Genomic DNA, 14,359 nt, shown 5'->3' with positions numbered 1-14,359 from the left:
AGATTTTTTTTCTGATAACTGATCCAACATAAATAATAAAATGGTAAATGCACATCACTTATATAAAGTAAAAAAAGGAACTTTTTGTGACCTGGGGGGTGGGGGGGGGGATGGGGGGACAACAACCTTTGCCCTGACACACATTAGAATTAATTTTTAACCAGGTTTTAGCTCTGCAGTCTTCTCAGTCACAGTCGTCTCTCCTGCCCCTGTATGTGTTTTTGATGGAGACTGTAAGGCACTTCAGTCCTCTGGATAATGGTGTCTGTTAAACGCTGTAAATGTAAACGTTTTAAGCATGTGCACTGGCTAACATCCTGTAAAGTGTCTCTCCACAAGCCATGAAGTTGATTAGAGACTTGAAGACTTCAGAAGACTGACGTCAGGCTTTTATAAAAGTTCACACACACACACACACGCACACACACACACACACTGCTGCCTGTTGGTTTAAACACAACACACTGACATCAGTCCAAACTGCTACTGGACTAATCATCCAGCTGAGGAGAAAAAAGAAATTGAGTCAAAAAATAAAATAAAATAAAATAAACATTAAAAATAAAAATAAAAACCTTGAGTAATAAGTTTAGAAATGACGTTTCGATAATGGAGAGATGATAATCTGAAAAGGTTTTATATTCTAAAAGTGTATAAAGATAGCTGACATTAAGTTAGGCTAGCTAACTTAGCTAAATGCTGGTGAGCAGCTTGCTAGGTTCGATAGCTAGCTAAGTAGCACATGCTAATTTCTACACTGGTCTTGGCTTATCAAAAATGTACAATATACAAAATTATACAATGAATTATTTTTAATATTTTAAACATTCAAAGAAAAACAATTTAAAACTATCCAAACACTGTAGCTAATTAAATTGATTAATAGCTAAGTGATAGCTAATTGTTTACCTCAACATTACATTACATATGTTGAAGATTTTACCCAGTGTGTGCGGGGATAGGCTTCAGCAGATCCCCATGGCCCTAATTAGGAATAAAGCGGGTATAGAAAATAGATGGATGGATGTTGAATATTTTATTCAAATTGTTTGTGAATGCTGTCAAAAGTCTGAATGTTTTAAAAGAATCCCATAAATAAAAAAAAAGTGGCGAAACCTCGACTAATGAAGCTGTTCATTTTTCCTCCACCTAATCTCCACCTGACAGGGTAGAGGGGCATTCTGGGGCAAATGGCAATGATTCAAACTCTGTATAATGGCTAAAGGGTTAGAGCTAGTCTTGAAGTCCAGGAGTTTTACAGCACTGAGTTGTGAACTTGGTCCAAAGAACACAGGGACTAGCACACGCACACACACACACACACACACACACAAGCCTGGTGTATATTTAGCACTTACACTGGTGTGTGAATGGATTCTGTGACGCTGCTCATCATTAAGCAGAGACTCTTTCAATTCGTAACATATGAACAGACAAACAGACAGACAGTCCTAGATGTTATCCCAAGTGAGCAAGCCTGAGGTGACTAAGGCAACTGTGGCAAGGAAAAACTCCCCTAGATGGTAAGAGGAAGAAACCTTGAGAGGAACCAGACTCAAGGGGGAACCCATCCTCATTTGGGTGACAATTGTGTGATGCAGCATGTGTATAGTGTTATGTAAATCAATAAGGAGGTTGTTGTCCATGGCGCTGCTTGAATATCCCAATCCTCACAAGCAGAACCCGGCTGGAGCTGGTCCATCTCCGGATGCCACTGGAGCCGGCGCAGTCTCTGTATGCTTCGGGATGGGTAGAAGAAGGGAAACAATGGAACAGCATTAGCGTAGCTGCTGTTCATAATATTAGCAGTACTAGCTGAATGTGCATTTAATCAGATGTACTTGGGCACAAGGTTATGGGAAGTGTTAGATGTATGCCAAGCTAAAGAGATAAGTCTTTAGTCTACATTTAAACTGGGAGACTGTGTCTGAACCCCGAACACTGTCAGGAAGACTATTCCAAAGTTTTGGAGCTAAATACGAAAACGCTCTACCCCCTTTTGTGGACTTTGATATTCTGGGAACTACTAAAAGTCCAGAATTTTGTGATCTTAAAGAGCGTGGTGGATTGTAACGTGTTAGGAGACTGGAGAGATAGGTGGGAGCTAAACCAATTAGAGCCTTATATGTGAGTAGAGCTAATTTATAGTCAATTCTAAACTTCACAGGTAGCCAGTGCAGGGATGATAATATTGGGGTTATATGATCAAATTTTCTTGATCTGGTAAGAACTCTGAAGGCTGCATTCTGGACTAACTGTAGCTTGTTTATTGAAGATGCAGGACAACCACCTAGTAATGCATTACAATAGTCCAGTCTGGAGGTCAGGAATGCATGGACTAGTTTTTCTGCATCAGATACAGATAAAATGTTCCTAAGTTTGGCAATATTTCTAAGATGGAAGAAGGCTGTTTTTGTGATATTGGAAATATGATTTTCAAAGGATAAGTTGCTGTCTAATATTACACCCAGGTCTTTCACTGTTGGGCTATTAGTAACAGTGCATCCTTCTAGATGCAAGCTGAATTGTGAGAGCTTCTCTGTACTAGTTTTTGGGCCAATAAGTAATATCTCTGTCTTGTCAGAATTTAATAATAGGAAATTATCGGTCATCCAATCTCTAATATCTTTAACACACTCAGTTAGTCTAGACAAATTAGATATTTCATCTGGTTTTGAAGAAACATATAACTGGGTATCATCGGCATAACAATGGAAACTAATCCCATGCCTTCTAATGATGTCACCCAATGGAAGCATGTATACTGAGAAAAGCAGAGGTCCTAAAACTGACCCTTGTGGGACCCCGTATTTCACTGGCACTACACTGGACAGTTCTCCATTTAAATCTACAAAGTGGTATCGATCAGACAGGTAGGATCTAAACCATTTTAATGCCTGTCCCTGCATGCCTATGTGATTTTGTAAGCGATCTATGAGAATGTTATGATCTATAGTGTGGAATGCAGCACTAAGATCAAGCAGGACTAAAATCGAGATGCAGCCTTGGTCTGAAGCTAAAAGCAAGTCATTAGTGATTTTAACTAGTGCAGTTTCTGTACTATGATGGGGCCTAAAACCTGACTGAAATTCTTCAAGGATATTGTTTTCCTGTAGGAAGGAGCATAATTGAGCTGACACCACCTTTTCTAATATTTTAGATATAAACGGAAGGTTTGAAATCGGTCTGTAATTTGATATTTCATCAGGGTCCAGTTTCGGTTTCTTAAGAAGAGGCTTAATAACTGCTAACTTAAGAGATTTTGGGACATGACCTAGAAATAACGAAGACTTAATAATATTAAGAAGAGGCTCTCCAGCTGCATGTATCACTTCTTTCAGAAATCTAGTTGGAATTGGATCCAACAAACACGTTGTTGGTTTAGCCGTGGTGATAAGTTTAACTAGCTCTTCCTGCCCTATGCTGGTAAAGCATTGTAGCTTTAAATGTGGAGCTATAGGGTGGTCTGGATCACCGGATGCCGTCAGTGGTTGAACATCCAATATTTTGTTCCTGATACTATCAATTTTTTTAGTGAAGAAATCCATAAAGTCCTCACTACTAAACTGTGCTGAAATACTCTCTCCAGAAATATGATGCTTTGTTAGTTTAGCTACTGTACTAAATAAGAATCTGGGATTGTTCTGGTTTATTTCAATCAGATTGCTCAGATGCTCAGCCCTAGCAGCTTTTAGAGCCTGTCTATAGTTGGCCAGACTGTCTTTATACGCAATTCTAAAAACTTCTAATTTGGTTTTTCTCCACTTTCGCTCGAGGTTACGGGTTGCTCTCTTGAGGGCGTGAGTATGACTATTGTACCATGGTGCAGGTGTTTTATCTCTGACCTTTTTTAGTCGGATGGGGGCAACAGTGTCTAGTGTGCTGGTAAAAATATTGCCTATGCTGTTGGTTACTTCATCTAGTGCATCTGCATTTCGGGGTCTAGTAAGAAGTTGAGACAGATCTGGCAGATTGTTTGTAAATCTGTCTTTAGTGGTCGAGGTTATAGTTCTACCAAGTTTATAACGTGGAGAGACGTTTCTAATATGTTCTACAGGTAGAGTGTACATTAAGAGGTGATGGTCTGTGATGTCATCGCTTTGAGGTAGAACGGTTATATCGGACACATCAGTCCCATGTGATATAACTAAGTCTAGTGTATGATTAAAACGATGGGTTGGTCTATTAATGTTTTGTTTAACCCCAAAGGAATTTAGTAAATCAAAATGAATCCTGTTTACTTTCATTTATTTACTAAAACAAGTCTAACTCATATGACCCACTGGCTGTGGAAAAGGGCAGAAGAAAAGCAGAGAAATTCTTCTGATGTGGAATGAGTTTAATCTCATATTCAGTTTAACATGGAGGCTAAAAATGTTCTTTCAAAAGTCCCCTATTTAAACGCAATAAATGTTTTTTTACTGGAAATTTTTTTATGTGAAAAGTTACTTTTATTACTCATCTAAAACTGTTCGATGATTTCCACTGATGTCATTTTGTAGTGAGTTAGTTGCTTGTATACGTCACTTATTATTTATCTGTAAATAACTGATATTTATCGTTAGCTAGAAGTTAAGCCAGATGTTAGCCAAGTGTATTAGCTACTGGAATAAATGCTAATCTAAATAAATTAATTAACGCTACCAGATTAGTCAAACTCAGCTCAATATGCTTTAGATGAAGTTCCTGCAGTAAAGGAGACGCTGATTTGATAAGAGTCTGAAGTAAGGGTTATGATTCTCATCCTCAACTCCCACACTGCAGTGCAGTGGATTATCCTCCTTCAGACACACGGAGAGAGCTACAGCGCTAACTCCACTGTGGAGCATGAGGAAGCATTTTACAGTCCACATTAATGACCTGGATTGGACACTAAAATGATTGAGGTGTAGCGTAGAGTCATCAGCTGGGTGAAAGAAGAAGAGACCTTTGAGATTTCTAAAGGAGTGTTTTGAAGGTGCCAATGAAAAAAGAGTAAAAAGTTATTTTTTATAAAAATGTCATTATGTTAAAATGTCTCAAAGTGAATCATAAATTCAGCCAAAACCTAAGTATAGTTACAAAGTGCAACTACTCAGGTATTTTCCATCTGCAGGTGAAGTCTTCCGGTGGTTGGATATTATTCTCACACACTCGTGTGTGTGTGTGTGTGTGGTATTTCGCTCAGACCTGTGTAGCACTAAAGCTCCATTTCCAGTAATACGATTGTCTCCATACTGAAGCCACATGGAAACTTGCCCCACTGTGGGTAGAGGCCTCACATTCTTTCTGTGGGGTTTCTTTTTTTTTTTCTCTCCTGCTCTCCAAACCCAGGGCCTGAAAGCTTCACAGAACATTCCGGATATGGAGTCCAGAGGCGTGAATGATAACAGGACAGCTGGATGAAGCGTGTGATCCAGAGATTCACAGAAACTACATGGCCACATATTATGTTGATTTTTACTCCGTCAAAGAAATCTGTTTTCAAAAAACCCCAGAGCTGTACAGAGCGTTGCGTGTTGCACGTAGGTCCGTGGAGTGAAGTTTTGCTAGAATTGGGGTTTTTTGTCTTTAAGAAGCAGAGAGAGAGAGAGACACACACACTGACATGAAGCAGAGGTTATAATAAATCTCACGGCTTCTGCAATCATATTAGTGGAAGTTGCATAAGATTAACCATAAACCCGTCACATTTTACAATCTTGTTTTTGAGATTAGCTGCACATTTACATCTGGAATGTGCGTGCTTCTTTGCTCAAGACTCAAGAATTCATGTTATTTTGACAAACAGGAAACATTCCATAATACAGTAATACAGCACTCATCCAGATGCACATCACACTAGCTGTGAACTGAGGAGATCCTGATCCTGGACTGATCCTGGACTGATCCTGGACTCACTAAGCAGGTGATCAGGATTACATTGTTATTACACTTGAGTCAGTGTTTTTTTTTTGTTTGTTTTATTTACAGTATGCACTTAAAGTGAAGTTTCAAAGCCAAAATTCATTATTTGTCAGCAGATCTTTAAAATATAAAATTACTGCTTTGGTAGTAATCTACTTGGTAAAAGCATGTTTCAATGCAGTAGCTGCTGTAAGTGCGTTAAGGTCAGTAAAGTTCCTAGCAGCTCCTGCACACTTTTCTGGACTTTCACTCGTTCTTCCTGTCGACTTTGCTCCAGCTTCTTCAGGTTGGTTGGATGTTGTTTGTTGCCTGTAATTTTCAAACAGATTCTCACAGGGATTCAGATCTGGACTTCGTCTTGGACACTGTAGAACTTTCACCACTGTTGTTTGTTTTTATCGCTCCCGCTCTTGGTGCTTTGGTTTGGGGTTTGGGATCATTGTCTGAAATGATTCTGTGTATGTGTGTGTGTGTGTGTGTGTGCATGTGTGTAGTACCCTGTTATATCATGGGAGAACTGTCCAATTTTGTGTCTCCAGTAAACTCCACATCCACCCTGAGCTAGATAAAGTGCTTACTGAATGAATGAAGAACAGATTAATAATCAGAGTTTTACTGTAATGGCGTCCAAAGTCTAGAGTGTTTTCATTGTTAGAGACTTCAAATCACTTTGTTACGTCACTCTGGATGTGTGTCTGCCAAATGCCAGAAATGTGAATGTAAAAGTTTAGTTTATTTCCTCTGAGATTTCATTGTGTTTGAGCAGCAGATGCAAATACAGCGATGTGTAAAATAAAATCATATATTTCAACCTAATAAAATGTACAATGAAGAGCAAAAATCAAAGTCTTGACAACAGCTTGTCTTTAAAAGTGTATTAAATCTTGTTTTTTATTTAATCTGGAGATTAATAACCTGCCCCGGGTTCTCCTGGACACTCAGCTATTTCCTGACAGTCAGAATTGAGTTATTTACTTTTTCTCATTTGAAAAGTGGTCAGTTTTTATTTACCCAAAAAATGTCCAAGTGTGATGTAATACAACATCTGTATTTAATAAAAAAATCGATTGCTCTGTATTATTGAAAATGATGTGGAAATGGTGGACACCTTGGGTCATGGGACAGTCATCAGAAACTTTTACGCAAATTTTGACCGAATCCTTCCATTTCTTTAGTCTGAGACAATAATGAACAGAGTGAAAGGTGTTTTTGTGTTTCATCCGTTTCACTGGTCGATGATCATCCTTTTTACTCACACCGGAGGATTTGGGTCAGCGGTCTACGTCAAATCAGAAGGGCGGTGAACACACACACACACACACACACACAGAGAGAGAGAGAGAGAGAGATCACCGGGAGGGACCCGGAACCGGTGCGTTTCATAAAGAGAGAGCTCGAGCTCCTGTCGAGCGGTTTGTGGACTGAATCTGCGGAATGACGGACGGTCTCGTTACGGTCCTCGGACCGTCACCATCGCCGTTTAATCTCGACACTTTAAAGCGGCTTTACTGCAAGAACGGGGGGCACTTTTTGCGCGTGTTACCCGGTGGAGCGGTGGAGGGCATCAGGCAGGAGAACGACGCTTACAGTAAGAACAACTTCATATCAGAAAGTCCATTATTATATTCACACTAACACCAGGCTTCATATTACACAACCTCCACAGCACCAGTGTTGGATTAACACCTAGTGACCGTGTGTGTGTGTGTGTGTGTGTGTGTGTAAGGCTTCTGTTCATCATCTCAGGGTGTTCATGTTAGTCTGAGCTCTTTACTGTTTACACTCAGCTCTAATGGTCACTCAGGTGGTACATATCATTAATTCTTTACAGAAATCTGGGTGGAGATTCACATCTGATCTCCATAACTAAACATCTAACATGGGTTTTTTTTCTGTTTAATAAATGTTCAATACAAAATATTAGATCACAGACATCATAGTTTCATCCCAGTCTGAGATTTCACATCACATCAATTCTGCTGAATCGTGTCTGTCTTTTTTTGTAGCACTTTCGGGGGAATATAATGTTGTGAAAGGAGTTTAGAGAGAGAAAGAGTAAATTTATAACGGTATAATGTGCACACGTTCCTGTAAGTGTCAACTTATAACGTGACTCAATGATTTGTGTTGTGAAAGGAGTTTAGAGAGCGAGAGTAAATTGTAAACTGTAAGTGTCAACTTATAACATGACTCTTCTGCGTCTGTGTCTGTTAGAATGCAATATAACATGAATATCTTAATTTGTCTGCATGCATGTGTTTTTGTCACACCGGATTAATTTATAAAAAAAATTATCCTCATCATCCTCACGTCAGGTTACTGCTCATTTACAGTCCTGATCACAGCTTTGTGTGTTTTAAGTGAAAGTAAAGACACAGAGGCTAACAGAGTTACCTCTTGACAACACATTTATTTGCTCCACTTTTCTTCCTCACAGCTGTGCTAAAGGTGAAAGCAGTGAGCGTAGGTGTGGTGATCATCAGAGGTCAGGAGGCGGGGCGTTACCTGGCCATGGACAGAAGTGGAACGCTTTATGGCACTGTGAGTTTGGGCATGAGTTAAATTCACACTGTTTTCCAGCTAAACAACAACAAAACTGTGTGTCATGTGTGTATAATGGCAACAGGGCGGTTCCTTTAAAACCCACACAGCGATGCTAAACAGGCAATTTCCAGTAAGCATAGTAGACCACAGAGCCTGTAAAATGATGCAATAAGAAATGTTCAAACTTGTTCTAATGACTATGACTCGTATTGTGTCCGTGTATACGAGCTTTAAGCCACACGCTTCACTCGTCTGTTCTTCTGCTCTGATATAACAGTCCCTGCTGAACGACGAGTGCTATTTCATGGAGAAAATGGAGGAGAACCACTACAACACCTACAGTTCACACAAGCATCAGGAGCACGGGGTCTGGTACGTCGGCATCAAGAAAAACGGCCAGATGAAAAGAGGCCCGAAGACCCACAGAGGCCAGAATGCTGTCTACTTCCTGCCCATTCCTGCACAGTGATCATGATATGTCATATATTTCAATTTCTAAAATGTGATTAATGTCAAAATCACCAAACACTTAATAATAGGACATGTGATCAGCACTAGAGCCACGAGTCTTGATGTTTGGGTCTGAGAAGCTCAGTATATAACACGCAGCAGCATGAGGTCTGTGATTTTCTAAGTTTCGAGTATAGAACAGTAATCTTGAATCTAGAAAAGAGATCGCTGTTTTATTAATTTATTGTTTTGATGTATATAGTAATTTAAGTCACTAGAAAATAAGAGTAATTTCATGTATAAGCTTGCTAAATCACCTTCTGTGTAATATTGTATATTTTCCCCTTTGTGCTATTGTACTTTTAAATTGCGATCAAATGTATTTTGGTATTAATAAAACTTTTTATTGTCTTTTTCATATTCAAACTGATCATTCAAAAGATATCGAACCGGATATGTTTTTGTAATCACTTGTGTAAGCATGTTAGCTTAATCAGAGAAATAAGAAGTGCAGGTGAGATTTAAAGAACATAGTGTTTACATAGTGGTTTTATAGCACATCAGTTCTGTTAGAGCAAGAGACATTATAATATTTATTTACAGAAACAAATCATTAAAAAGCAGTAAGATATTTTACAACAATTAGAAATAACAGGTGAAAAATGCTTTACTAGTAATAGCTGTTCTTTCCCCCAAACCTCTTCCCTTGTTTTTTTCCCTTCACAAACACAATGTACACATTTTGATGTCTAGAATCTGCACACACACACACACACATGCACAGAGTAGCTCAGTCTCAGATTTTTCAGAATGAAGTATCACCCCCCTTCTTGTGACTAATGTATATATTATTTTTGCTTGCAGGAGGTTATTTGGGCGACAGGAAGTAGGTTATGCTGTACTTTATAACTGAACAGAACCTTACTTTGATAATAATCTGTTGTGTGAAGATTTAAAAGGCAACAATAATGATTTTTTTTATGGATTATAGTAGATTACAATTTAGTTATGAAGGAAGGACAGACAGCTGATCTATTATTAAGTTGATATGTAAGTAATTGATTAGCTAGTAAGGTGACTTGTGAGTATTTTTGATACTTTAAAAACGGTCCTTCTGTATACTTCATCATCATCGGTACCATTCACAGATTACGGCTAGACCTACCCCAGGCCCTGAACACAGAGTTGCATATCAATATTATTATTAATTCATCAGCACAGTTGCTTTGGACAGTGTGAGTAATATCAGAAGACACTGGGTTGGTGTGTAATGTGCAAGGGTACAAAGAGAACAAGGCTTTCTTTAAACGTCCAGACTTTAAGGACCCAGGGTCAGGGGTCAGGGTCGCTCATCAGCAAGCTGTTAGGGTGAAAGGTTTTACTAAATACACAAAGACACTCTCTGATCACAGCTCTTTCATCTCTACTGTACAGCCCTAACCACATCCTTAACCTCTGCTCTTAAAAAGTGCTACACAATCTAAACGCAGACACACAAAACCCTGTATAGGCGACGGATTAGTTCAGGAAATAAAATGATAAAATGATACAAGAGGTGGGATTTTACGTGACACAAATCGTCCATTAGATGGCAGTGTTGTATCTGATTCTGATCATGGGTTTGAAACCTTCACTTTGTTATAGGCAATCTTTCAGGGTGTTAGTCAAAAGAGATTTGTCTTCTTCTTCTTCTTCTTCTTCTTCTTCTTCTTCTTCTTCTTCTTCTTTGTAATCAGTTTTATTATATATTTTTCATTATTTATATATATATATATATATATATATATATATATATATATATATATATATATATATCAAACCCTAAAGCATGTCCATCTCTTCATTAATAACATAACATCATAAATTTTTTAAAATAATCTTTTATTTTTAGATATTATTTTAATTCATATCTCCATTTCAGTGACAGAATTCTGAGTAGACTCTTCAAAATGGCTCGATGATAATCATGTCCTCATTTAAGGTGGTGTGAAGCAGCTGAGGCAAATGGCCAACAGCAGCTGTGACTGTAGGAAATCAGGCCCCCCGCTGTGGACGAGTCACATCGGCGTGCTGAATCACAAGTAGGAGAAGCTCATTCCAAACCCATTAGCAGACATGTGTTGAGTTTTCAGCTTTACAGAGATACAAAAACCCCATAGACTCAAACAGATGTGCAAAATGCATATCCACCCACGCAGACATGAGGGACGACTAAACCATGCACAGATACACACACACACACACACACACACACACTGTTCTGCACTCTGGCCTCCAGCCTCTAGGTCCACAGTCAGAGCAGGAAGAGAGCTATTCACTGTAAACTGAACAAGCAATAGCTTCCTCTGGGAGTCCCCAAACACAGCTGCAGCCAAGATACCAGCACCATAAAACACTTTGACAGACCCGTGTCAGGCCGGAAGACAAATCCCCTGTAAATTGCACAAACACTCCTCTGTTACCTCAGAGCACACACACACACACAGAGGCATCCTATAGGTAGAGGACCCTCTGGACCACCGTCTCAGACTGAAAACGAAACTCTTATCACTATCACGCATGTTTGAACTTGTTCACTTCCCTTCTGTCCATTCAGGAATATGAGAGAAGACACACACTACATGACCACGACAACAAAAAAATTCAGATAGCTAACTGAACTGGACCGATGGTGTCCATTCTGATGGCCACTGCTGAGGTCGTCCTGGCTTCTGTTCACCATTAGCCATGTTAGAGTGCTTGGCCCAACTATCTCTTTAAAGACAGAATACCATCTGTTCATGTGCTTACCATCAGCTTGGCATCTGCACAAAGCAGAAGGCTGTGGGGAGAGTGAAGGGCAGGCCACTGACAGAAAGGAGAATTCCTCCCAGTGTGCCTTGCATGCCTGGAGAATAAACCACGGCTCTAGCCTCAGTGATGTTCTGCACAGATATTCTTCAGATTTATATTGTGTTTTGGAGATTTCTGTTGTTAAGCCATAATGATTTTAATGAAGTCATGATAATTTACTATAATGTAGTAACATAAATAAATTCTACAGGAAAGCTACCATGGTTCCTGATCACTAAGATCATTTAACTATTACATCTCACTGTTAGCTCTCAAAAAGTGGGTCATATGATTGTTTTCGGACGTTTCTTTCCATCTCTGGGAACCTCGACTGAATATACAAAATATTTATAGAGTTGTGCAAAATACATATATTTTCAATCAAACATCCATGCAGTATTTATTTACGCAGGTCACTACGAATAAAATATTTACAGACTTCTTACTGTTTTAAGTATTGAAGGCATTGTGTGATTTTCCGTTCAATATTTTTACATCATTATTGTTTCACAGTGTCAGCACGAGCGTCTCACTTCCTGTTTAATCATCTCATGACTCCCTTTAGTACAAATCAAAGTATTTATACAGGTCATGAAGAAGTATGTGGTCACAGAGACAGGCTCATGCTGTAGTTATTCGATTTTCTTCGCATCATGTTGAGTCCTGGCTCTTTGAGATGGACCTCCGCATGTGGAGGAGCAGCCTGTATTACATCTCAGGGCTGATGTCCAGGAAGTCCAGCGTGCCTCGTTTATCTTTCCTGTTTTTTTAAACCTTTGGCAGGAGCGCAGGACTGGGATATGGCAAAACTTCATTCCTGCCTCAGTCATGCTTTACTGTCATCCTCAGGATGCTGAAATTATTTACACACGTCTAATCTAATGACATCTAATGACTAAGTCCCTGTTTTTTTTCCACAGGAGCTGGAGTAAGGTCAGAAACGCGTACAGTCTGTCATGGTGGTACACATGGTTTTGGGGCTGATGAAGATTTCCACAGTTAGTCTTGTTCTCACAGCTGTCTGTGAATTGGAGAATCGTACTATCTTCAATCTCTCGTGCAAACATCGCTTCCTTTTTCACATTCCTGCTATTGTCTGACCCTCTTTTTAACCTATTGACAAACAAACCCTGCACATTCAGAGCCTCTATTTTCAGCACATGTTTCACATTCCAAGGTGAAGCACAGCATTTCCTCTCCTTTATGATGTCACTTTTGTACGTTTCCTCCTGACCACCCTGCCACCACCCTTTCCCAACTTCCCTTTCCTTCTTTCATTCTTTTTTCGGCCACATCCTCTCCTGTGAAAGAGCACAAGAGCTCCTATAATTATCCCCTTTATTCACAGGAACATCTAAATAGGTCACTTTTTTTTTTTTTTGAAAAAGTGACCCATTGTCTCAGTAAGGGGGTGGAGTGGGACTCAGCTTACTCCCACAGAGAGTCCTGAAAACTGACCGTTTCCAATAAGTCAATTTCCACCATTTGCTCCAATCTCACTTTAATTCACAGACAGCTAAAGTGTCTGATGCTCGAAGGCCTAATTTCAAAGTTTGCGCCAGGGAGATCTCAGACAACAATGAACAATTCCTGAGTATAAGCGAAGGCCAAGGCCATTGCAGAATTAGTCAGAATTAGGTCTAATTTATTTACCAAAAAGGGAAAGAAAACAGAACCAAATAAAGTCAGCACTGTTCAAGACCTTTACAATTACGCCATTAGCATCCGGGGCCTCGGCCAGGGCATTTGTATGGGGGAATAACGGAAATTCTTTTCTTGTCTTGTTTAGTATTTATACATTAAAGAGAACAGATGCTGTTAATATGTATTATTTATAATGGGGAAAACTTTCATTCTCATTTCCATGTGGATTTTTACAGCTCCATCGACCCTGGTTTTAGTTCGGGTTACTGACTGTGTGGAGCGTCACATGATCTCTCCATGTCCACTTGGATTTCCTCACGCTGTGAAAAAACACGACAGTAAGAAGCTTGGATCTGGAATAATCTGCACTCAACTGTGTGTGTGTGTGTGTGTGTGTGTGTGTGTATGATGCAGAGAGACAGGAGATCAGTCTATGGTGCATTGCCATTTCACACCCAGTGTTCCTGGGATACTCTCCCAATCCAACGCCACCATTTTATTCAAATCACTACATTCTAAAAAAGTTAAATTCCTTTGTCAGAATAATTCTTCTCACATTTCTACCCGTGTGAATGTAAACCGCTCTGTCGTTGCCTCGCAGAGGAGTGGGCTGATCCGGAAGCTGTCAGGAACTGTTGGCTTTACGCAGCCTGTCTCTGCTAGAAAGGTTAATGGGAATGTGATGGAGGCTCGGTTTGGGGCTTGGACGGGTGTGTTGAGTGGTGCGCAGTGAGGACTTCAGGCTTGCAGGCTTTCTGCCAGAGCGGAGCTCTTTAAGGAGTCGTCCAGGGAAGACTCTGAGCTTCCGGACGGGAAGTGGCCAGAGAGCTCTAGGCTTAGATTCAGGAGACAGATCTGTATGAGAGATGACCCTGTATCCTGCGAGCGTGATCTCTTGTTCCATTTTTGTCCAACTATCTCCTTCCTTATCCTTCCAATCTTGACTTCCCGTCAGTGACCTCGCTCTAGTTCTATCACGCTCTCTGCAGTCCATCTGAGGCCA

At 39.8% G+C, this 14,359-nt stretch overlaps 1 protein-coding gene across 1 annotated transcript; it reads left to right on the top strand.

The window, feature by feature from the left end:
• The first annotated feature begins 5,942 nt into the window (after positions 1–5,942).
• On the top strand, positions 5,943–9,274 carry LOC131368799 (fibroblast growth factor 1-like). The gene is made up of 3 exons (XM_058414936.1): positions 5,943–7,474; positions 8,324–8,427; positions 8,708–9,274. The coding sequence occupies exons 1-3, from the start codon at positions 7,321–7,323 to the stop codon at positions 8,897–8,899; spliced, it is 450 nt and encodes a 149-aa protein (XP_058270919.1). The 5' UTR covers positions 5,943–7,320; the 3' UTR covers positions 8,900–9,274.
• The last annotated feature ends 5,085 nt before the right edge of the window (positions 9,275–14,359 follow it).

This window comes from Hemibagrus wyckioides, linkage group LG18 (genome assembly GCF_019097595.1).
Source record: "Hemibagrus wyckioides isolate EC202008001 linkage group LG18, SWU_Hwy_1.0, whole genome shotgun sequence".
Taxonomy (NCBI): domain Eukaryota; kingdom Metazoa; phylum Chordata; class Actinopteri; order Siluriformes; family Bagridae; genus Hemibagrus; species Hemibagrus wyckioides.
The sequence above is the reverse complement of the archived record's forward strand: the minus strand, read 5'-3'. Positions and strand labels throughout refer to the sequence as shown.

What these genes read in the sequence shown, in the direction of transcription:
- LOC131368799 (XM_058414936.1), top strand. Translation starts at nt 7,321, where the DNA reads ATGACGGACGGTCTCGTTACGGTCCTCGGACCGTCACCATCGCCGTTT. An exon ending in GCAGGAGAACGACGCTTACA is followed by an intron (nt 7,475 to 8,323) that starts GTAAGAACAACT and finishes TCTTCCTCACAG; the next exon opens with CTGTGCTAAAGGTGAAAGCA. An exon ending in GTGGAACGCTTTATGGCACT is followed by an intron (nt 8,428 to 8,707) that starts GTGAGTTTGGGC and finishes CTGATATAACAG; the next exon opens with TCCCTGCTGAACGACGAGTG.